The sequence below is a fragment of the Dicentrarchus labrax genome, unplaced genomic scaffold (genome assembly GCF_905237075.1).
Source record: "Dicentrarchus labrax unplaced genomic scaffold, dlabrax2021, whole genome shotgun sequence".
NCBI classification, from domain to species: Eukaryota; Metazoa; Chordata; class Actinopteri; family Moronidae; genus Dicentrarchus; species Dicentrarchus labrax.
In genome coordinates, this window is record NW_026136701.1 from 21853262 (window position 1) to 21876457 (window position 23196).

The window sequence follows — 23196 nt, forward strand, 5'->3', positions numbered from 1 at the left end:
CATAAATAATTTGACACAAAATTGTGAAATAAAGCAATATAACAGAATAATAGAAGAAAATCCTGAAATAAATTCCTTTAATTGACATTATTATTACAGGAAATATGACATAATCAAATGTTCCTTTGGTAAGAAAAGAAGTAAATATATAAAACTATATATCAGAATGTTATTTAGATGATGATGATGATGGTTTTGGATGATTTCACCATCCTCAGCCTCCATAAAATGTCCCTCTGCTTTTAGAGCCATTAAAAAAAAAGGGTGGGGGTGGGGGGGACCACTTACTTTGTGACATTACACTCTTCCTCACTTGAGTGTGCGCACTCACCAGAAACCAGAAACATCCCAGGCGGTGATAAATGTGCTGTGGGGGCCTGTGATCTTCACACGGTCTTCACACAGGGCCCCGATACCCCCCGAGGGCGAAACAAAAAAAAAAAAAAAACAAGAGGAGGGGCCAAAGTGGAGAGCTGGAGGCGGGGCGCACGGTGCTACGGCTGAGTGGAAAGAAAGTGGAAAGTGAGAAAATACCTGAATGGACAATCTGGAATAAGTAAGTAGAATATTTCTGTGGAAATAAACCTCGAAATGCCGCCGGCCGGTGGGAGTGGGTGCATGTGAAGCGGCTGTTACGCGGAAGGAGAGGGGAGGATCCGGGGCGCAGGAGATCTCCGGTTTCCCCAAACAATAGTCGACAGGACGCGATGGTCGCCTTTTTTTTTTTTTTTTTTGGGTGAAACCACAGGGAAGTTTAGGACCCTCATCGGTTCCTATTGTTGCCCCCCCCACACACACACTCACACACACCGAGGCCACGTAGCTCTGTGGATGCAAGGTTTAAACGTGGAAGGAGTGTTTGTGTTTTTTATGGCTGATCCAAAGAGAGAGAGAGAGAGAGGGGAGGGAGAGATGAGATGCGCATGGAGGGAATAATCGCGTCCAGTTTGATTTGTACAGGCCGAAGAGGGTTTTTTTGAATGTTCTCCTCGGTGTTGGAGGATCTGAGTGCGTCCATTCATTTGCTGTGAGGGCAAAGAAAAAGGAAAAGGAGCATTTATTTTTTTTGGGAGGAGGGGGGGGATAATTTGGCATCAGGACGCGACCGGTGGGCCCTGGGAGTCTCCCATTGTCCTGCCCTGCTCCAACACCCTCCTTCTTTTTTCTCCTCATTTTGTAGGTCGCACAACTCTTTTATATTCGCCACTAAATGCTCCCGGATGCTTACAGTAAGTCAGCCTTTTGTGTGCATGTGGAATATTGTTGAATTATAGATGCAGCTTTGACTCCTGATCCATGTGAACCGCATCCATCAAAGGCTAAAAATGTGTTGGGTCTTTTTTTTAAGGTACTGTAAAACAGTGTAATGTTGCTTTAGTAGCAATGGGCCCTGATCTACCTGCTGAGATTGTAACTTCTTTATTTTATTGTGAGAATGAGAGTTGTGGCCTTTATTTATGTGTATGAGAAATAAGCTATATAATGTTATAAATCCTCATTAAGAGAGAAGCACCACAGAATACTAACCAGTAACTATAAACTGCTTCCAGTGGGACTGTTGTAGTGATAAAAACAGGATATAAAAAATACCCTTTAAAGTACCAGAGGGTCAGTGTAAATTGTGTTTTACAGTAACAACACGGTGAGCAGTGAGAGGTAGAATAAGAATACAGCTGGGTGCTGTAAAGGTTTCATTGATATACATTCATTCAAACAGCCTTTATGAGTATAAATAAGAGTTTGTACATTAATAATATTGGCCAGTAGGATCCAAACTAACTAAGATAAGAGTCTAACAGTGTGCTCGTGTTGTCTTAAACCCACATTCATTTTCAGTGATATTAAACAGAGAAAAGCTTCAAACACTCACATTTGAGGCGCTTAAGCCACAAAATATTAATTAACTTTCTCCTGATCCGCTAATCAATGATATCGACTGATCATCTCAATACTGATCAGCCTGTCTGACTTCATGCTTAAAGGCTCTGTTCACTCAAATCACAGAAAACTACATTTTACCTCGTGTGCCTTTTGGTTTGGTTAACCTCATTGACAGTTAAAAGTAGGATAAAGTCCAAGAAGACCAATGTTATGAAGGCAAAAACACCAAGTCAATGTATGTAGGATGAATCGTTGCACCCCTACAAGCATTTCTGAGGAAGCAGACAGAGTAGAAGGCATTTCAGTCATTCATATGTACTGTATAATATTGTTAAAGGTGCAAAGTATAGATTTTAGTTTACAGATTGTGGAAACGTCTGAAAGCCTGCGTTTTTCAAATGTCTCGTCTCTGTCTGATCAAAACATTACAATAATCCAACACAGAGAAAAGCAAATAATCACATTTGTGAATCTAGAACGGTGAAAAACGATCAGTTAAATGATTAATTGACTAGTAATTTCAGCTCTAGTTAAAAACCTCGAAGGATTAAAAGGTGAAAACATGAATTAAGATCTCTGGAATCTCTTTAGGAGCGCTGGTGCTGTCTGTGTGTGCACTGTTTTCCCAACCTTGTCTGTTACATCTGTAGATCATCTAGTCGAACCAGTGGGGATCTGTTCCTAGAAATGTTGTTTTTGGTGCTTTTGAGAACCACAAATTAAATCGCACTCGACTTCAGGATCGAACCGGGGGTGGGAAGTCTCAGGATAAAACTGAAACTATCTGTGTAGTTAAAACACCACTTAAGGGAGAGAAATACTGTCAAACAAACCTTTTTTTTTTTAAATGTCCCACACTGTCAAATGGAGTCCTGTATCTGAACCACATCTATCTGTCTGATCGCAGCTCATTCAGCCACTTCCTGCCTCCTTTAATACTTTGTTTGGATATGAAGACGGATTGTATGCGGGGCTCTCTTTGAATCCCAGCACTGAGCAGAGGACAGGCCTGTTGATTCAACCATATCCTGTTAGATTTGTACACACAACACACACACACACACACACACACACACACACACCTGCTTCGGTTTGCCAGCCATGTGTGCACCAGGGCTGACAGTAGCAGTTGTCTTGTTTTTTCTCTGGTTTTACTGATGTCGTTGCAGGCAGCAGTGGGTGGTGGTCAGCCCTCTCTGTCTGTCTATGTGTGTGTGTGTGTGTGTGTGTGTGTGTGTGTGTGTGTGTGTGTGTGTGTGTGTGTGTTTGTGTGTGGCCCTGGTACAGTGATGAGCCTCTTCCCACTGCCGGACCCTGGGTGTGTGCACGCTTATTTTCACAGTTGGTATATCAGGCCCCTCAAATGGCTGTTGAATGGAGCTGGTCATTTTGGAGATGGCCCAGATTGCCTCTCCACCCTGACAGCTGCTGTGTCGGTGCCAGCAGCTTGAAATGTTTGATGACAGCTTGATTTCTTTTTTTCTTTTTTTTGCCTTTGGGGAAACTAGAGGCTGTAAAATCCTACATCTGCTTGTTGTGAACGTAACGTGACTCAAGCTGCACGTTTACAGCAGAATTCCTGATTAATTGTTGTTGCTTTTTGTCATAATTGGTGGTTTGGTTGATTTTGTCCCCCTCCCCCTTTTCAGGGCAAGTTCAGTTCATTCATTTGGCACATTTCTTACCCAAAAAGTGCTTTACAGAACACATAGGAGATATTAGGTTAGAAATACAGGCGTTAAAGGTCCTGTGTGTAGTATTTAGTGGCGTCAAGCTGTGTAGTTGCAGATCAACAACCCCCTCGTTTCACCCTCGCAAAAAAACTAAAGTGGCCCCTTGCTAGAGCCAGTGTTTGGTTTGTCTGTTCTGGGCTACTGTAGAGACATGAAGGATTCCTATATTCAGGTGATTATACACTAATGAAAACATAGTTATGTCTGTTATATTTCATTTCTGCCAATAGATCCTCCTAAATGTTCCATACTGGACTTTTAAAAATCACCTGATGAAGTATTTCAGTTCTGGTGACGAGGCAATACTCTACATACGTTTTAGTACCAATACAAAACGATAGTTTTTGATCCCTTTTCTTTGAAAAATATGAACCTTTTCTTTATTTCTTTTTCATTTGAAAAGGAAACCAAACTTCTCAAATACATCAATGTTTAATTTTCTTTACTAAAAGCAGCTAAATAAGAACTTTGCTTAAAAAAATAAACACTAAAATGAGCAAAATTAGCATTTAAATCAGGAAGAATCTGATCAATTGACATGTAAACAACACTAAGAATATTTAATCAATAATTAATTTCATAGATTTTGATTTTGAGATACCAATAATGTACCACAGTACTATACTTGGCCCTAATCATGGTTTATTATTATTATACAGGCATATAGATGTACTCCTGACCATGATTTCTACTAGAGGGCTGTTTAAAGTGTTAATAAGCAGAGCTGTAGCTGCCATTGAGAACACCAAGGTCGCGTCCTCTGTGATACTTAATGACACGAGAAGAAGTTTACACTATACAGTTATATACATGTTGTTTAAAGCTGATTCTATTCTGTAGACTAAATCTGTTTCTAACTAAATAAAGGACCATCGGATTAACAAACCTGGTCATAATGTATGTAGAGAGATATATCATTTGAGACATGCTGTGATGTTATATTAGATTTTCTCACAGTTTGTTTGGTGGCTAGTCAAAGATTTCTTAGCTGTGTGGGGTTGTGGAAGGTACTTTGGACTTTTGACCTCAGAATTTCTAAAATACTGGCTATATTTTCTAATGTGCCGATAAGGAAGCATCAGCTTTAGCAAGCAGCCCGGCTTTGCTATCAGGTAATGATAAATATTAAACGGCTTTACTCTCCATTTGGCCCAACATCATAACTGTTTAATCTCAAACCACACACCTACACAGATTACTGAACTCGGCTTTTAAATTCAGCCCAGAGTGGAGCGAACAAGGGTCCTTTTCTTTTTTCAAAAATCAGAATTACACTTTGAGGCAGAGTTGTGAGAAATGAGTGTAAAGTTGAGTGTAAAAAAAAAAAAACTCCTGAAATAACCTGAAGAATCGGACTACTGTGTGGTTAACAATGGCTTTCCAGGAACGGTAACTGAGTGGGATGAAAGGAAATGAGCCTAACGACAGATTATGCTTTTACAGAACAGGCTGTAGCTCTCACTTGTGTTCAGATGGACCTTTTTTCTTACAGCGTTAATTTAACTTTAATGCCGCTGACTGGAGCCGTTGAGTCCTGGTGAAGTTCATTAAGTAGGCCATAGGACACTGGGATGAATAGGAAACCTTATCCATCCCAGCACTGGACCACACCTCTGTAGATCAAGTTGTTGTGTCATATTCTCACTAAACAGTCGGACCGAGAGACAGACAGGTTGGCAGACAGGCTCTTCTCAAACTCAAACTGTAGTTGTTGTTATAGTAAATGTTTTACCCAGTGCTGCTCAAGGATCAGGGTAAGCGATACTACTGGAGAAAAGAAATGCAAGGTACCTTAATGTACAAGGTTCCTTCGCTGGTTAGGTTTTTATTCTGTATAATTGGAGATAAAGCTGCAGAGTTGGATAATTAATAATAAAATGTATTTAACTGCTGCTATTATGGCACTTTCACAGATCTAAATGTACACACATGGCAAGTTTCAGTTAAAGCAAAGTTTTGCCGTATTGCTGAGAGTTAAATGAGAAGGCCAATACCGTTACACGCGTCTTAGCTTCGCTTTGCTTTAAGAACTGGAAACGGAAGAAACAGGCTAGCCTCTCAAAATCCCACCAGCAGCATCTCTAAATGATTCATTATTCATTAATAACCACACTATATCACATTTGTGTCTGTCTGTTTCTTGGCTGGGTCTTTGCAGCTGGTCCTGGCCAGGAAATAGTGCAGCACATGTCTCCACATGAAGCAGCGAAATGACAGTTTTTCTGGTGTATTCTGTGCTTTGTAGTTTGTTGTGTCCGAGCCAACGCTGAGGTAACCTTAATGACGCCACTGTGACATCATTAGGATCATTTCCTCGGACTTGACAGGAGAGGACACTAACAGCTGTTTTTTATAGGCGGAGTTAGTCTTAAACATGATTAATAAACAGGTCTGCATGTGGAATATTGCTTGGAAATTGTTTAAAATTTAACTGAGAGGAGCTGCAATAACAACCATGTGACTTAAACAGATCAGCCCACAATCCAGACTGGAAGCCCAGAATCTATAACATAAAACATATCATAAGCAGGTTAAAACTAGAACAGAAATATCAACAATACATGACATTTATTGTCATCAGTGCGAGGCTAGGATTGCAAACCTGTTTCTTTGCTCTATTCAAGCTTTTGTTTTGTTCTTTTGAAAAGACATTGAGTCTCATGTCAGCTCCACTTTAAAAAAAAACACACCCAAACCACTTTTCATAGCATATGTATCTCATTATGTGGACAACCGGGTCAAATATAGGTGTTGTGACGTTTCAGCTGAAACCCGGCATCAGTCCTTCAGACTTGAACGGGAACCGCTCTTTTTTTTTTTTACACTGAAATTCAGCAGAGAAACAGATTTTGACTAAATAATATTGGTGTTGTCATTTAATTGATTGATTGGCTTATAGTTGAAGATGATTTTAGTTGTATAACATCAATATAAAGATGAAGATTACTAATGTTTCCCAGTCCTGAGGTCAGTTTATATGCCCAAACACACACACTTGACCATATTGTGACTTCAGTCATAATTTGATTAACTGTGCTGAGCAAAGCCTGAAGCAGTTCTTTCAACTTTACCCATTTTCACTTATCACTTATATGTAATTTATTCAACCAATGTAGTAATCCAGCTTCATGAGACAGGCTGCAGAGCTGTTACATTTGTTATATATATTCACTCCTCAGAGGATGGATCTCTATTTTTTTTGAGTGACCTCCTGACTTTTTATCTAATGTCATCATCAGGGCAGTATCTTCCTTGACCTAAACTTTTGACCTCTTCTTCTGTATCTCAAAAACTGATTGCAGAAAGTGCTTGAAATGTACTGTCTGTATTCGTGCTCCCCAGAGGATGAATCCTTTTGGCTTTGGCGACCACCCTCACCTGACCACCTCGTACACAGGGAATCTGATGAGCAGATTACCCTGAAAGTCACTGAGCACGTTTCATCCTCCCCAGCGGATGATCTCAGACTACAAAAGTCAACTTTGCACACAACATATCTTCATGGGTTTCATATTAAGGTGATGAAACCCTTTGGATTTGTATAACTTTTCCTTTCAGTGCCGACCCTTACAACAAACTTCCACCGTTATCGTTATCGCCACAATATTTGCTCTGCCCAACATGATTGTATTGAACCTTTTAGCGGTCACTAAACTGGATTTAGACCTTTTTCAATCACTCTCTAAGGCCTTTGGATACAAATGAGCGCTGCGAGGCTTTGTCTGTGGTTACTATAGCTAATGAGATAGATGGTCATGTGTCTGTAGAACTTAAGAAACATTTACTTTTGTTTTCTGTGACTGCCTTTTTCACGTGTGATTGTCAGAGATACAGAGCTGTAAACCAGCTGCTGTGATTTGAGTCTCCAGGATCAGTGGGAGCTGCTCTTCATTTTAAAATGACTCATCTTGCAGTGAAATATGGACAGTATTACTGTAATTGTTATTTTTATGGGGTGGCGGGCTAAACCTTAAGGCCAGATTGTTATTTTGGCCAACGTTTCTCTGTCTGTGAGAACAAGTTCCAGCTGAACTTCCACAACCATTAGATAAAAACACTGTTTAGATTTAGTTCATTGCCACTCTAAAAATATGTGGTTTCTTACATTACGCCACTTATGTGAATGTGAATCTGCACTTTTCTCAAGATGCTTCAAAGCAGCTGAGAAAGGACACATCTTAAATCTTTAATGTGCTTTTTGTAGTTTGTCATGCAACTCTACAATATCTTAAATGAGTGTTCGTTTGTGTGTTGCGTGACATTCAAAGGGCAGATTCCTCTTTGCTGCAGAGATACCATGTGGTCAGCGTGAAACATGACCGTTTTGTGCACTTAATATGGCGTAAAGGCGCAGTAAGACTGTACACAAGATGCTCATTCTTGTGCCATTACTAAAGATAAAAGCTCATGACACACTAGGAAGAGGCTGTTAGTCATTTGAGTTTTGTGGTCTGGAATAGGCATGTTGTTGAGGTTTTGCACAGGGCTGCAGGGATCCAGAATCTTCTCTAGTCTGGTTAGACTTAGTGGGCACTTCCTCCTCAGACAAAATATGAGTGAAAGACAGTAAAACAAAGGAGGGAACAAGGAATAGGAGGACAAACTCACAGTTTTGTCGTTTGCGCAGTATTTTGGCTTGAAGGGAAGTTGATTTTAAACACAATGGCGTTGATGGAGCATAAAAAAACACATTAAGTTAAGTCGGGACCCCGTAAGACGGCGATGGCAGCTAATGTCCCTCTCCATTTCCCACAGAGGGCCAATCAAAGCCACAAGCTCCACCCGCCCTTTATCAATTAACCACCATATGACAGTTCAACATCCGTCATGCCAACACTTTTATTTTGGCGATTTTTTTTTTTTCAGCCAGCGTGGAGAACAGAGTGGCGGAGGGCGGCGTAAGGTCAGGTTTCCACGGCAACTGTCAACCTCCAATCCCCCCTCCAGCTGAACACCAGCTTTCATCGCCATGGCAGCAGTGAGGCCCTGTTTCCCAGGGGACGAGGGGAGTGCGGGAGGGAATGTGAGACGGCGAGAGGGAGGGAGAGGGCAAACAAGTTTTGTGAAAACACAGTAATCCAATATGGCCGCCATTGTGTCCGAGCTAACGGCGGCTAAAGCTGGCTCCTCGGCGAGCGGAGGTACAGTCGTGTGATGATTAACCTCGGCCGAGACCCGGAAGACGTGATATAAGAGCACGGAGCTGAGAGACTAAAGGCTCGGTTTAGTGGGTTTAATGTGTGTTGGTGTCACTCGGAAGGGGTCGATCACAGGGCTCAGTGTGCCGGGGTCAGAGGTCACAACAACCACACACAAACGGGGTCACTTTACATCGTATCTGTGCAATTATACGCCCTCTTGAAACCCGACACTGATGGTCTTTTAGGGACTATTTTATTGTGCAGTCGTTGCTAAATTGGCCAATTTTCATACCTGAACATTCTCATTTGTCGGTGATTTCCTCACAGTTTTCTTATTGACAGTTTAAATCATTATGATGCTTTAAAACGTCCCCATTAAAGCAAACCTGAAACAATTTGCAGATTAATTACATTTTTAAGGAAAGAATACCAAACATTAGTTTGTTCCCACTCCTCACATGTGAAGATTTGCTGCTTTTCTCTGTTTTATATAATTGTAAGTTGAATATATTTGGATTTTGGGCTTTTAAAACAGGCAATATTAAGATGTCACCTTGTGTTACTCGGTTTCAGACTTAAGATATTTAAATTAAGCAACATTAGCCACTAAGCTGCTGGTCCGAACAAGTAAGGCTGTAAACCCTCAGTGGAGACAAGAGTGGACAAGAATGTGTTTAATAGCTTATGAATCAAACATTTCATTTGTAAGAAGAGGGTTGTGTGATTTATTCTTTAAAAGGTTTTATAACCTGAGGTATGTTTTAATTTGTTTAAATAAGAATGGTTTCTGTTACCATGTTTCTACAGTAGACCAGATGCGACAAACAAAAAGCTTTTCGTGGCCACCGTAGTTTCTCCTTCGCACTAGGAATGGCTGGGTGATGTGACAGGGTTGCGTTGTGCAACTACACTACGAGATGCCGGCTGCTGGACTTTTTTTTTAAAACCTAACCTTTTTTTTGAATGCCTGATATGAAGTGTTTCCAGATGATGTTTTATCTTGTAAATTATACCAAGCCCATAATGCATAATATAAAGAGGAAGTTCAGAATAGACCCATGGGCCCTTTGAAGTGCATCCACCTAGATTGTCTGCTGTGATAGCTGTTAGAAGCACGAGGCAGGAAGTTCACCAAGAATGGCTTGAGTAAATACACATGAACCCTCCCCTGCGTGTTTAGTGATGTCCATTCCCTTAACGTCTATAATTATGACTGATGAGTATGTTCAGAGTCACTCAGAATGAGGCGGTTGCTACACCACAATCTAGAGCAAGTCTGAAACAAGTCAGTGTTTCAAAGTTTTAACCATAATTCTCCCGTTTGCTCGTCTCTTTCAGATCGCAGCCACCTCAGCTCTCCCCTGCTGCGACTCTCCTACCCACCGTCCTCTCCCACCCCTCTTCTCCTCCTCTCTGTAGCCTCCCCCCGCTCTCCCTTCTCCCTTCTCCTGCTCCATCCTCGTCGGCCTCCAAGATAGATTCCCTCAGGAGCAAGGTTGACCTGCTCAAGCTGCCCCTCGCTCTCTCCACCAAGTCCATCTCCGAGCGCAAGAGCCAGCTGGGAGGAGTCGGCGAGCAGCGCGGAACGGGGGGAGGAGGAGGAGGCGGGGCCCGTAAAGCCCGCTCACTGACGACCCGAGACATGGACAACGAGTCGCAGTACTCGGGCTACTCATACAAGTCCTCCCACTCCAGAAGCTCCCGCAAGCACAGGTAGATATGACACAGGTCGCACAGAGGACGTCATCTTTCTCTCGCTGGCGTTTTAGCAACAGCTGATCATATTCAGCTTTCTTTCAGTACTCTTTTATATGTTTGTTACCACTGTTTTGTTCTCATTTGAAATATCTACATCCACAACATAACCAGAGGCTACGTTTTGTAACAGTTTCATTTATGATTGCAGAACTTCAACAAATCTTCTAAAAATTCACTTTAAATGTAGATTAACTGAAGGAGGAAGTGTTCCTTAATGGCTTGAGACAATGCTCCTCCTTCCTAAACAATATCTACCATTTAAAAAAAACCCATTGGATTAGTTGAAAAATGCATTGCCAAGCAGAAACAAGGCTGTTTTTGTTGACAGTTTGGAAATACATGGTTTTCACAGGATAGCAACTTGAATCTTGTACTTGTACTGCAGTGCACCCTGAACATGCTGCATCAAAACTTTGACAGGGAGAGTAAAAGAAAGTCATTGCTGCAACATCCTCCATTAACCTCGTGTGTCGCTTGTCTTGTCGCCAGGGATCGGAGGGATCGCCACCGCTCTAAGAGCCGAGACAGCAGCAGTCGTGGAGACAAATCGGTCACCATCCAGACTCCCGGAGAGCCTCTGCTGGATGCAGAGTCAACCCGCGGAGATGACAGGGTCAGTCACACCGCTTTTCTTTCCATTTTCAAGCCACTTTTATCAGCGACCTCCACTTGAGGCGTCTGGTATTTGTGGAAGTCGGTTGTTCCAGATGTGTTCATTTCTTTGTAAATTCTTATTTATTATTAAATTTAGCTCCTTTACCAATTAGAAACATGGATCATTTAAAGGTTCTTTGCTCCTATAAATGTTGTTTTCTGTCCTGCATGGAGTCACTATCACCAGGGTTACAGGTTTTAGTCACACTGGATGCTAAAAGTTGTGTTCCTTAGAGCGTGGATAAATGTTTAACTAAGGTTAAACACACTGAAATAGGAGCGGGCCCGTAAATAGCAACCTGGTCTTCTACTTTCTTAGGTCGCAGACTGAAACTGTGACCTTACTGCTGTTCTTGCTCTTATTAAAATATAGTAGATAGATTTAAGTTGGCCAATGAAATGTTTTAATTTTATTTTTGTGACAAAGCTCGGGCCCTTTTTAAAGGGTATAGTTCTCCTGGTGTTTGTTTTGTAGGAGCTGTCACTTCATTTCAGTCTAGTCTGCCTTGTCAGTCAGTTGGGAAAAAGCAGGTGTTGACATTTGTGTAATTGAGTCTTGGGGCACTGAAGAGGTATTATGTGAAGTTAAAAGGAATGAGTTCATTAAAAAGACTGAGGATGTTTGTTCCTAGATCAAGTGAAGAGGGGTCTTTCTTTAAATAGTAAAGAGGCATTTGCATTTAAGCTTAAGGACACAACTTGGATACACAGGGGGCAGAGAGGTTAATTCATCCCATAACTTAACAGACATTTTAACTTTTCTTACGACAGAGTTTAGTTATTAATTTAACTTTTTTATTTAGAAAGGAAGGATTAAAATGTCTGAAATGATGCTTCTATTTTTGCTCAAGCTCTCCGTACCTTCTAAACACGCCTTTCATATAAACCTCCTGGGTTTCTGCCTCTTTTGCAGGAAATCTTCTCACTAATTGTTTGATGAATTGCCTAATTGTTAACTATAAATGTGCTAGTCAGATCTGGTTAATCATTTTATCCAATAATCTAGTAACACATCTTGGTAAAAACCTGCAGAAAATCTCAGATAATATGATTTCTTCATTTTCATTTCTCCTTGTATTCATTTGCCGCTGTTTCATGGGTTTTATAGAAAATTAAACCTAAACACACATTAATCTTTCTATTTTCCTCTTCGTGTGACAGGATGATAACTGGGGCGAGACCACCACCGTCGTCACCGGCACCTCAGAACACAGTATCTCTAACGAGGACCTGACCCGCGTCACCAAAGAATTGGAGGAGTCGACTCCGCTGGAGTGCAAGCGCTTCGTTGGCCCGGCTCTGGGAGGCTGCCTGAGCTTCTTCGCCCTGGTCACGCCTTTAGCCTTCCTCATCCTCCCGCAGGTCCTGTGGCGTGATGCCCTCGAGCCTTGCGGGACGCCCTGCGAAGGCCTCTACGTCTCTCTGGCCTTCAAGCTCCTGGTGCTGCTCATCTCCTCCTGGGCGCTGTTTCTGCGGCCTCCTCGCGCCACGCTACCACGCTTCTTTGTCTTCCGCTGCCTGCTGATGGTGCTAGTGTTCCTCTTCGTGGCGTCTTACTGGTTGTTCTACGGCGTGCGGGTGCTTGAGCCCAGGGAGAGGGACTACAGGGGGATTGTGGAGTACGCCGCCTCGCTGGTGGACGCTCTGCTCTTCATACAGTACCTGGCTCTGGTGCTGCTGGAAGTCCGACACCTGCAGCCGGCCTTCTGCCTCAAAGTGGTCCGGAGTACAGACGGAGCCAGCAAGTTCTACAACGTGGGCCACCTCAGGTCAGTTAGATGGCAAACGAAATGCTACAGAGTTCTTGATACTTATGTTGCTGAACAAAGATGACAGTAGAGTTTATTTATTTTATGTTAGCTATCAATAAAGGACAAAATAAGATCAGACTACACTCTATTACTGTACTTTTATTTCTTTGTAAAAACAAAATATTCTATGCTCTGATGTCCACTTACTACTTTACTTTGATATTTCCACCGGAAATTACCTGAATTAGAACATTTCAAACCCTGCGTAGAGGCTTTAAAGTTTAAGTTTGTGTCTATTTAGTTTATTCCAATTTTCGAAGTTGGAACCAAAATTCTCTCACATGCAAATCAAAGAGAAATATTTACAGTATGTGTGCACTTGTATCATGCATTTCTGTTTCTTGGTGGTGACAGATACAGGTGGGACAAATAAAGGGATTCACTAGTATTACTTCTGAATATTAAATATATTTGAAAATGTTATGTATACCTGTGTACCAACAGCTTCTGGATGCACGAGGACATAAAAATCAGGGTGAAAATTAGGTTAAACCAAACTATTCCTTTGTAAAATCTTGTTTTTGCTAATTAATTAATATGTGTAACTTATTAGAAATGTGACTAAATACAGTCACAATCATTCAGTCTGAAGGAACCTTCTTGTCCTCAGTACTGTGTATTTTCTGTGCTGAAATGCTTCTTGGACCCTGATTGGCTGTCCTGTAATTTGAATAAACACTGAAATATCAGAATAGGCATGATATAAGCAAAAACTTGAAGATAAGGAAAGTCTTGAATTTAGATTGTGACCCTCTTCACGTCAGGGCCTCAATATAATAAAGTAAGACCCACTTTCAGGCCCGCATCTTGTTAGTTTTTACCTCAGTGGTGCATATTCCCAAACAAACTTTAGAATAAAGACTGAAGATAACCTTATTTATATCCACTCTTTAGATACAAGAACAACCTGATTTGTGAATTGCCCTGTATTACTTCCGGCTGTTATTATCATGTGATACGTGTGTACAGTTTCTGTCCGTCTGCAATCAGCAGCTGGTGTTAGACCTGTACTTACTGTGGCACTGATGATTGACACGCTGTGTTTTCAGTATCCAGCGGGCAGCTGTCTGGGTGTTGGACCGTTATTACAACGACTTCTCCGTCTACAACCCTGCCCTCCTCAACCTGCCCAAGTCCATCCTGTCCAAGAAGATGACCGGCTTCAAGGTCTACTCCCTGGACGGTAAATACAGCCTCATAGCGCCTCTGACGCCTGTTTTATAATCCATAACGTTTTTTTCCGTCAGAACAAGATGATACATTCACTGACACATACTGAGGTTAAACCTTAAAGCAGCTAAAGGTCTTCAGCAACCATTTTACTTCACTCAGATACTTTTATTTTATTCCTGCTCTCACTTGAATATGAGCATTGGCTAAATACCTGAAATGCATTTTGCTAATTCCTCCCTCTGCATGTATTGTCTTGCAGAAAACACCACCAACAACTCCACAGGCCAGTCCCGGGCCATGATAGCAGCCGCCGCCCGGAGGAGAGACAACTCCCACAATGAGTTCTACTACGAGGAGGCCGAGATGGACCGCAGGGTCCGAAAACGCAAGGCCAGGTCAGATAGATAGTCCCTTTTTTCTTTTTTTTTTTTTTTTTTTTTTTTTTTTTACAAACACCGGGTGTGGCTGGGGATTCATTGTGATGTGTGAATGGTGGAGCAGCAGACAGACAATTCAATTCAATTCAGTTTTATTTGTATAGAGCCAATTCATAACAGAAGTTATCTCAGGACACTTTTCAAATAGAGCAGGTCTAGACCGAACTCTTTAAAACATTAATTACAGAGACCCAACAGTACCACCATGAGCAAGACCTTGGCGACAAGGGCAAGGAAAAACTGCCTGTTAAAAGGCAGAAACCTAGGACAGATCCTCCGGCTCTAGGTGGGTGGTCGTCTGTCTCGACCAGTTTGGGGGAGAGGGAGGGAGGGAGAGGGGAGGGAGGGAGGGGAGGGAGGGAGAGGGAGAGGGAGAGGGAGGGAGGGAGAGAGAGAGAGGGAGAGAGAGAGAGGGAGAGAGAGAGAGAGAGAGAGAGAGAGAGAGAGATGCACAACAACAACAGTATTGGCAATGGCAATCTAGCAGGACCATGGCAGGAGGCTCCACCAGGATCGATGAGAACCTGCGAGACGAGAAAGCACAAGAACTCCGGGGAAGAAGTGAAGTTGAACATGCATTAATGGGACATGAATGAGTGCAGAAAGAGAGAGGAAGGGAGGAGCTCAGTGCACCATGGGAAATCCCCCAATAGTCTAGGCCTATAGCAGCATAACTCAGGGATGGTTCAGGACTCACCTGATCCAGCCCTACCTATAAGCTTTATCAAAGAGGAATGTCTTAAGCCTACTCTTGAATGTGGTGAGGGTGTCTGCCTCCCGAACCACAACTGGAAGCTGGTTCCACAGGAGAGGAGCTTGGTAACTGAAGGCTCTGGCTCCTGTTCTACTTTTTAGAGACTATAGGAACCACAAGTAGCCCAGCATTCAGAGAACGTAGTGTTCTAGAGGGGTAATAGGGTACTATGAGCTCTTTAAGATGACCATGAAGAGCTTTATAGGTGAGGAGGAGGATTTTAAATTCTATTCTACATTTTATAGGGAGCCAATGCAGAGTAGCTAGTACAGGAGAGATGTGATCTCTTTTTCTAGTTCCTGTCAGTACTCGTGCTGCATCGTTCTGAATTAATTGGAGCGTTTTAATGGACTTATTGGGGCAACCTGATAATAAAGAGTTGCAGTAATCCAGCCTTGAAGTAACAAATGCATGGATTAGTTTTTCTGCATCTGTCTGTGATAGTATGTGTCTAATTTTTGTAATATTACGTAAATGAAAGAAGGCAGTCCTAGAGGTCTGCTTTATGTGGGAGTTAAATGACAAATCCTGATCAAAGATAACTCCAAGATTCCTGACAGTGGTGCTAGAGGCCAAGGTAATGCCATCTAGAGTAACTATATCTTTAGACAGTGAGTCTCTAAGGTTTTTGGGGCCAAGAACAAGAATTTCATTTTTTTCTGAGTTTAACATCAGAAAATTGCAGCTCATCCAGGATTTTATGTCCTTAAGACATGTTTGTAATTTAGATAATTGATTAATTTCATTGGGCTTGATTGATAGATATAACTGCGTATCATCTCCATAACAGTGAAAGTTATTGGAGTGATTCCTAATAATGTTGCCTAAAGGGAGCATATATAAAGTAAATAGTATTGGTCCAAGTACAGAACCTTGTGGAACTCCATGACTAACTGTAGTATTTATTGAAGATTCATCGTTAACATGTACAAACTGCGAGCGATCTGATAAATATGACTTAAACCAGCTTAGTGCGGTTCCTTTAATGCCAATTTGATGCTCAAGTCTCTGTAAAAGAATATCATGGTCAATGGTGTCACATGCAGCACTAAGACCTAATAATACAAGTACAGAGACAAGTCCATTGTCAGAAGCAGTCAGAAGGTCATTATTAACTTTAACCAGAGCTGTCTCTGTGCTATGATGAACTCTAAATCCTGACTGAAAATCCTCAAATAAACTATTGTTATGTAGAAAGTCACACAACTGTTTGGCGACTAGTTTCTCCAGAATCTTAGAGAGGAAGGGGAGGTTAGAAATCGGTCTATAGTTGGCTAAAACCCCTGGGTCAAGAGTGGGCTTTTTAAGAAGGGGGTTTAATTACAGCTCCTTTAAAGGACTGTGGTACATATCCTGATAATAAAGAAAGATTAATCATATCCAATAAAGAAGTGCTGCTTAAGTTTATGGGGATATGTGGCTCGATAGAGCTGTGACTCTCTGTCAGCCTGGCTACAGTGCTGAAGAGGAACCTAGGGTTATTAGTGCTGAGTAATAGGCTCCTCTGGCGTTACGGAGGGCCTTTCTATAAGTTTTAAGATTATTTTGCCAAATTGAGTGATATTCTGATAATTTGGAAGAGCGCCATTTCCTTTCAGATTTCCTAGCTATTTGTTTTAACTGGCGGGTTTGGTGGTTATACCAAGGTGCTAGGCTCCTATGTTTTAATAATTTCCTTTTTATAGGAGCGATAGAGTCTAATGTTGATCGTAGTGAGCCTGCAGCACTATCGACAAGATTATCAATTTCAGAGGGACTAAAGTCGTTATAGGATTCTGTTAAATTCAGACATGGCATTGAATTAAACACTGAAGGAATCTCCTCCTTAGATTTAGCTACAGCACTGTCAGATAGACATCTGCTGTAGGAAGTTTTGCCTAATGGCTTATAATCTAATAGTATGAATTCAAAAGTTATTAAATAATGGTCAATGAAAATACAGAGAGAGAGAGAGAGAGAGAGAGACAACACGTAGTCTTTGTCTGTGTGTGGAGAGATGGAAACCCATGACTGAAGTGAGAGGGTGAACACTCACTATAACTCACATTTTTATGTTTTATGTTATGATTATTTTTAACGGCTGGCTCTGTAAGTTTCTCTCTTCCTTTTGTTTTTTTAATTTCATACATTTTGAGGGATCTTAAAAATGTGTTTATGTTATAAAATGAATATTAGCAGATGTTTCAAACTCAGTATTGAATTATTATTGGTCTCTACCCGCAACACTCGGCGGTGTCTTTCAGATATCAAGCATATTGATAATTTCATGACAGAAGGTCAACTTGTGTGGTCTGAGGTCTGTGGACCATTTTGTGTAAATGGACACTGGATTTTGACATTTAGCACAATCCAGTAAGTTAATAAAACTGACTTGTTTAGGGAATAATCGATCCTTTATATTTAAAGCAGGGCTGCCAAAAATTGAGCCTTCGGGCCAAAGTTGGCCTGCCATAAGCTTTGATTTGGCCCACCAGATGTTTATAGTGACAAAAAACGAAAAGAAAATTAAAATAAAATGGATGTTTTATTTATTGTGTGGTAAAGAAAATGCCCTTTTAAATATAGGATTCCTTATTATCTTATAATCTGAGCATAGTGGGCAGAGTGAGACACAGGAAGTCGGTCGATTAAAGGATCTTAGTACCATTTTGCATCTTAATAATACAGTACAGTAGGTGTTTGCTTTTGGCCCATAACCCACCACTGTCTTTCAGTTTTGGACCCCCTGATTTAAAGGATGATAATCTTATTTATCTTTATATTTTCCTGTAGTGTTTGTGTTCATCAGAGCCAACATATGTCCCTGCCTCAAAATGCAAACTCACCCATCATAATACAGAATCCTCTGTTTTGTATAGAGATTATGTTGAGAAATAACCACTAAAACTGACTGAAAGTGTTAATAATGATGCTTTCTGTCGTCCCTCTAGGTTGGTTGTGGCGGTGGAAGAGGCCTTCACACACATCAAGCGTCTCCATGAAGATGAGGTCGCCTCGTCTCCCAAACACCCGAAGGAGGTGATGGATCCTCGGGAGGCGGCTCAAGCCATCTTCGCCCCGATGGCCCGAGCCATGCAGAAATACCTGAGAACCACCCGGCAGCAGGCCTTCCACAGCATGGAGAGCATCCTCACACACCTGCAGTTCTGCATAACACACAACATGACGCCCAAGGTAACGACTGAGAAAACCTGAACTTACTCGACTTTTAAGTTGCCCAACTCATCAGAGTCCAGCTGCTTTTTTTAAGGACTCTAAGGTCTATTTTAAATATTGTGTTTGGGTATGTGGGAATTTATAGTTCCATAGTTACACACACAGAAAACTCATGCCGTGTGTTTTAAGACTTATTGGGATATTATTTTAAATTCAGAATCTTAAATGCAAAATAAAATTAAATTAAAAGGAATTCACTATTTCTTCTTAAATTGTATTGATAAGGCTTCAAAACAGCATTTTAACCACTACACAGTTAAAACCTTTGGGTAGCTAGTCAAATATTTATTCTATTTTCTTCTGATTTACAGCCCTAACAGCAATGTAAATAAAATAACTAAAAATGTGCATGCATGCTGTTGTTCACTACAACTGATCAAAAGTACTTACGATACATTTTAAAAATATTTCTTTCTACTTTAAAATAAAGTATTATCTCTTTTTCAAGATAGACAGACAGACTAACAACACGAGGTAGATGACACAAAATGTGCCACAAAATCATTTTTAATGCAATGGTGTAATATTTCATCCTAGAAACAACCTAAATGGCTCCTTCAAACCACATAAGGTAGATGACACAAAATCTTAATTAAACAGAAATGTTGTTAATAAAATCATAAATAACCTTTTTAATACAATCATGTAACATATTTCATCCTAAAAACAACCTCAACGGCTCCTTAAAACAACACAAGAGCTGTTTAAAACCATAAAAATAAAACTGTAATGTGATGAATGTAAAAAACATCAGCAGCCAGCAGAGAGCTCACAGTTTCTGAGCAGTTACTTGAAATGATTAAACAGATCACATTTAGATGTAACTGCACAAAGCTCTAGGCAAAGGGAGCCGCATACAGAGAACCTCTTTTATACAGTTCAGTGAAAATAGGAACTGTCAGCAAATTCAGTTTTAAGATTGACATACATTAATGTAGTTTAACACAACGACAGAAATACTCTCCAATTAAAACATGTCTTCCAGTGTTGCCATGATAATTAACCTGCTGCATCCTCCCTGTCAGGCTTTCCTGGAGCGATACCTCTCCCCAGGCCCCACCATGCAGTACCAGCAGCCGAACGGCAGGGGGCGCCAGTGGACTCTAGTGAGCGAGGAGCCAGTGACTTCAGCCCTGCGCCAGGGTCTGGTTTTCTCGCTGCGACGCCTGGACTTCTCCCTGGTCGTGACGGTGACGCCGCTCCCCTTCCTGCGGCTCGGGGAGGAGTTCATCGACCCCAAGAGCCACAAGTTCGTCATGAGGCTGCAGTCGGAGACCTCGGTGTGAAGGCGGTCTCGTCTTTTTCCCCCATTCTGTCCTCCTCTTCCTCGCGCTCGCTCCCGCTGGACCACTCTCATGGCGGCGGGGTGTGGGGGGGGGCTCATGTGGACGCCATGTGGTTCCGCTCCCATCCAATCATTTCCACTGTCTGTGACAAAGAAACCATTCAAGGAGGGGGGGGGGAGTGTCTGAGTCCTCCTTCCTGTTTTATGATCATCACAGACGCTCTGATATCAAACTGTGATCAGCTCAACGATTGTCCAAAACCTGGAATCAAACAGATGCCTTGACTTTTTTCTTTCTCTGTGTTGTCTTCGCAACACGCTGTACACAAAAACAAAAAAAGGGGGGACTTTTTCTCTTTTTTCCACCTCTTTTTTGCTGTAACCACTGGACTACTTTACTGTGCTTACTCAACATGAACATGAACACCAGAGGTGGGGGGGGATTACATCACATTTGTCACTTCCTCTTACTCATGTCTTAAGAACAGACCAACTGGAGCTCGGCTCTGACTGCAACGCTGGTGTACCACTGCCTTTAGGTTCCCTGTCAGTGTATTGTTTGAGATGACGAGGACTGTTTTTTATATTAAAGGGTGTGACTGTTTGTTTTTGTTTTGTTTTTTTTTAACTTACAGAATGTAGCATTATGTGCGTCGCATTAACGCGTGGCTTTTCTGCGGCCCGAAGGCCAAAATGTCTTTTTATCTGACTGTAAAGAAAAATGGAAGTACATTCCAACAAGTTGTTGCTACTCCAGCCTCTGTATGTTCACGACTGTCTCAATATGCAGCTTTTGTTTTATTCTACACTGGCATTTTTTACTATTAATTTTACAGTTTTAGCAAGAAGACTTGAACAAAGACCCCATTTTTCGCCTGTTATTATGCAATGTGTATCTGCGTATGCTGTCTCGATAAGCCTGTTAAAGCATAAGCCCGGTGTTATTCTGAATTTTTTCATCCAATCCCATAAAAAGACCAGAATAACCAACGGTGTGTTAGCTCGTCTCTCGATACTTTCATTCCTACTGAAGTTGGAAATCTTTAAAAACATCAACTTTCATTATAGAAACTTCCAAATAAATTCTAAAAACAGCGGTGCACTGTAGTTTGTAGCAAACGTTGCTATAAAAAGAGTAAATATTGTATTCAGTGGGCAGTATGTTAAGTCGTTGACACACCAGTGAGTATTGATGACAACAGGACGTGTCTGTGGGATTAATTTAAAATAAATTATAATGCCCATTTTTGGTGGCAGTGAAGAGAATATGCCACCCAGTGCAACAGTCTGACTCACTGGTGTGTTTTAATAGTTGCCTTTCTGGCTTTGGATACACAAATAACACTTTGTTAGGATGATCAATTGATTGTTTGTTTGTTTTTTGTCATGAGAATTAAAAAAAATTAAGAGTACTGCCAGATTTATCCTTTAATGCATCAGAACTACTAGATCTACCACTGGGTGGGTTAGATGGGATCTGGAGGTCTGGATTGCGTGACTAGTGGTCAGTGTGTACACAGTCTTTACAGTTTTGCCGAATTTAAAAGGAAAACAAATACACAACAAGCTTAAAGGTCACCTAACGCTATTACTTCCTGCCAGTTGAAGCCGCAATAATCAACACACGATCACTCCCACTGCAAATGGAAAAATGTTTAGGGCTTAAAGGTTCAACCTAAGGTCCAACTCACATGTTGTTTCCAGGCCGTCTTCGAACAGGCAGTGGGGTTACGATCTCCCCCTCATATATGAAAACAAATACTTCTATACTATCTCTGTCTTCTGAGAAATCTTTGGTTTTATTTTATTGTCAATATTCCAATATAATCTATTTATAATAATATAATATAACATATCGTATTTGTCAGGGATAGAATTAGTATGTTAAGTCATGTCGTGGGCTCATTTCCAACCTTTTATCAAGACTCATACAGACATTTAATGTCTGATATTGAGTTACGTGAATGGTCGATAAAATCGATAAAAGATACCAGACACCTGAAAACAAAGTTATATCATGAAAGACAGCAGGTGTGAAACAAGATGCAAGTGTTTATTATAAAAACATATTAACACCTAAGAAGACATTCAATCAGGCAGCCATTGTTCAGCCTTTATCATGAGCTGTTGTTGAAAGCTTTGGAAATGACACGCAAATTCTACCTGGGGGTCAATTTTAATTTATTTTTGTCTGACATTGAACCTGCCTGAGCTCTGCCTATCTAATTTGCATATTTATTTCCAATCACAATGCAAAATTGAGACATGAAGAACACTTATTAATACCAGGTGTAAATCCAGAGGCCTGTGATCTCATTATCCAGATACACATCACATATTAATACCAGGTGTTACATGGGGTTTGTGGTCTATTACAGGCTTTTTTTTTTTTTTTTTATCAATATCCACTTTAAGCTGTAGTTAAACTACGAGCTGACTTTGATGGTTTTTATAAGTGTTTTTTGATACATTTCAACAAAGATCCCAAACCAGACGTGTGATTGTAACTCCTCTCTGCGGCTCCTCTGCAGCAGTAGCGTATCACCGCCTCGCCTTGTGCCCACGAGCTGAACCAAGCACAGTGAACACGCCGCCTCCATCCGACAGCCTTACTCCCCCAGATGTGGAGGACCAGCGATGGGGGCACATCTGTCCCTCGCACTGACCCCCTTCTTCTCTTTCCACGTCCCTAAAACTCACTGTAACACCGAAAACTCGCCCTCATGTTTAGCCTCTCTCTGTTGTAACTACCTTCAGTATGTTGAGCCACAGCACTACTGACTGTCTGCGTTTCTTTCCAGTGAAAACATGGTTTCAACAAGCCCTTTACAGTTCTGGAAAATATCCAAACAGCAGGTCCGATGTGTGAAGTTTCATCCGAGTGATCAAAATGCAGATGTTTTTTTTGTTTTTTTTTTTACAAAAAAAAAGAAAGCATGCTAGAGTTATTTCGGGCTCCAAAACTTTTTTATAATAACTTGTTTTCTATCCTTTTGAAGGTGCCTAAGTTATGATGATGCAATTTTACGAATGTTTTTACTTTTGAAAAACAAGTGGCTTGTAAAAAGAATTTGTAGATTTGTCTTGTATTTTCTTCATTTTGGTAACTTGTAGCTTGTATAGTGTGTTAGGCATTTCATTATTAAACCATTTATTCCTTATACGTCCTCTTTCTGTCACAAGTTTTTGGAGAGTGGGAAGTCGACGCAGGGAAAAACTCTCTTTGATAAATGATTTCACCGACATATTTGTGGTTATGTGACATATATTATACTGATTCTGCTTTCTGTTCTTAAAAGTTTTTGTTGTCATCGGTCGTGTTGAAACGCTGGACCTGAGAAATTTTCATGAAA

General features: G+C 41.1%; 1 protein-coding gene across 2 annotated transcripts; it reads left to right on the forward strand.

Annotated features, from left to right (window-relative positions):
* Positions 1-459: 459 nt before the first annotated feature.
* On the forward strand, positions 460-23006 carry LOC127369343 (vang-like protein 2). Of its 2 annotated transcripts, none has more exons than XM_051410606.1 (8): positions 460-556; positions 10094-10468; positions 11003-11126; positions 12329-12936; positions 14028-14161; positions 14411-14546; positions 18273-18516; positions 19584-23006. In XM_051410606.1, exons 2-8 carry the CDS (start codon positions 10398-10400, stop codon positions 19842-19844), a joined length of 1578 nt encoding a protein of 525 aa, XP_051266566.1. In that variant the 5' UTR covers positions 460-556; positions 10094-10397; the 3' UTR covers positions 19845-23006. The 2 variants fall into 2 exon arrangements, with proteins under 2 accessions (XP_051266566.1, XP_051266575.1); XM_051410615.1 differs by lacking the exon at positions 460-556 and adding an exon at positions 622-1229.
* The last annotated feature ends 190 nt before the right edge of the window (positions 23007-23196 follow it).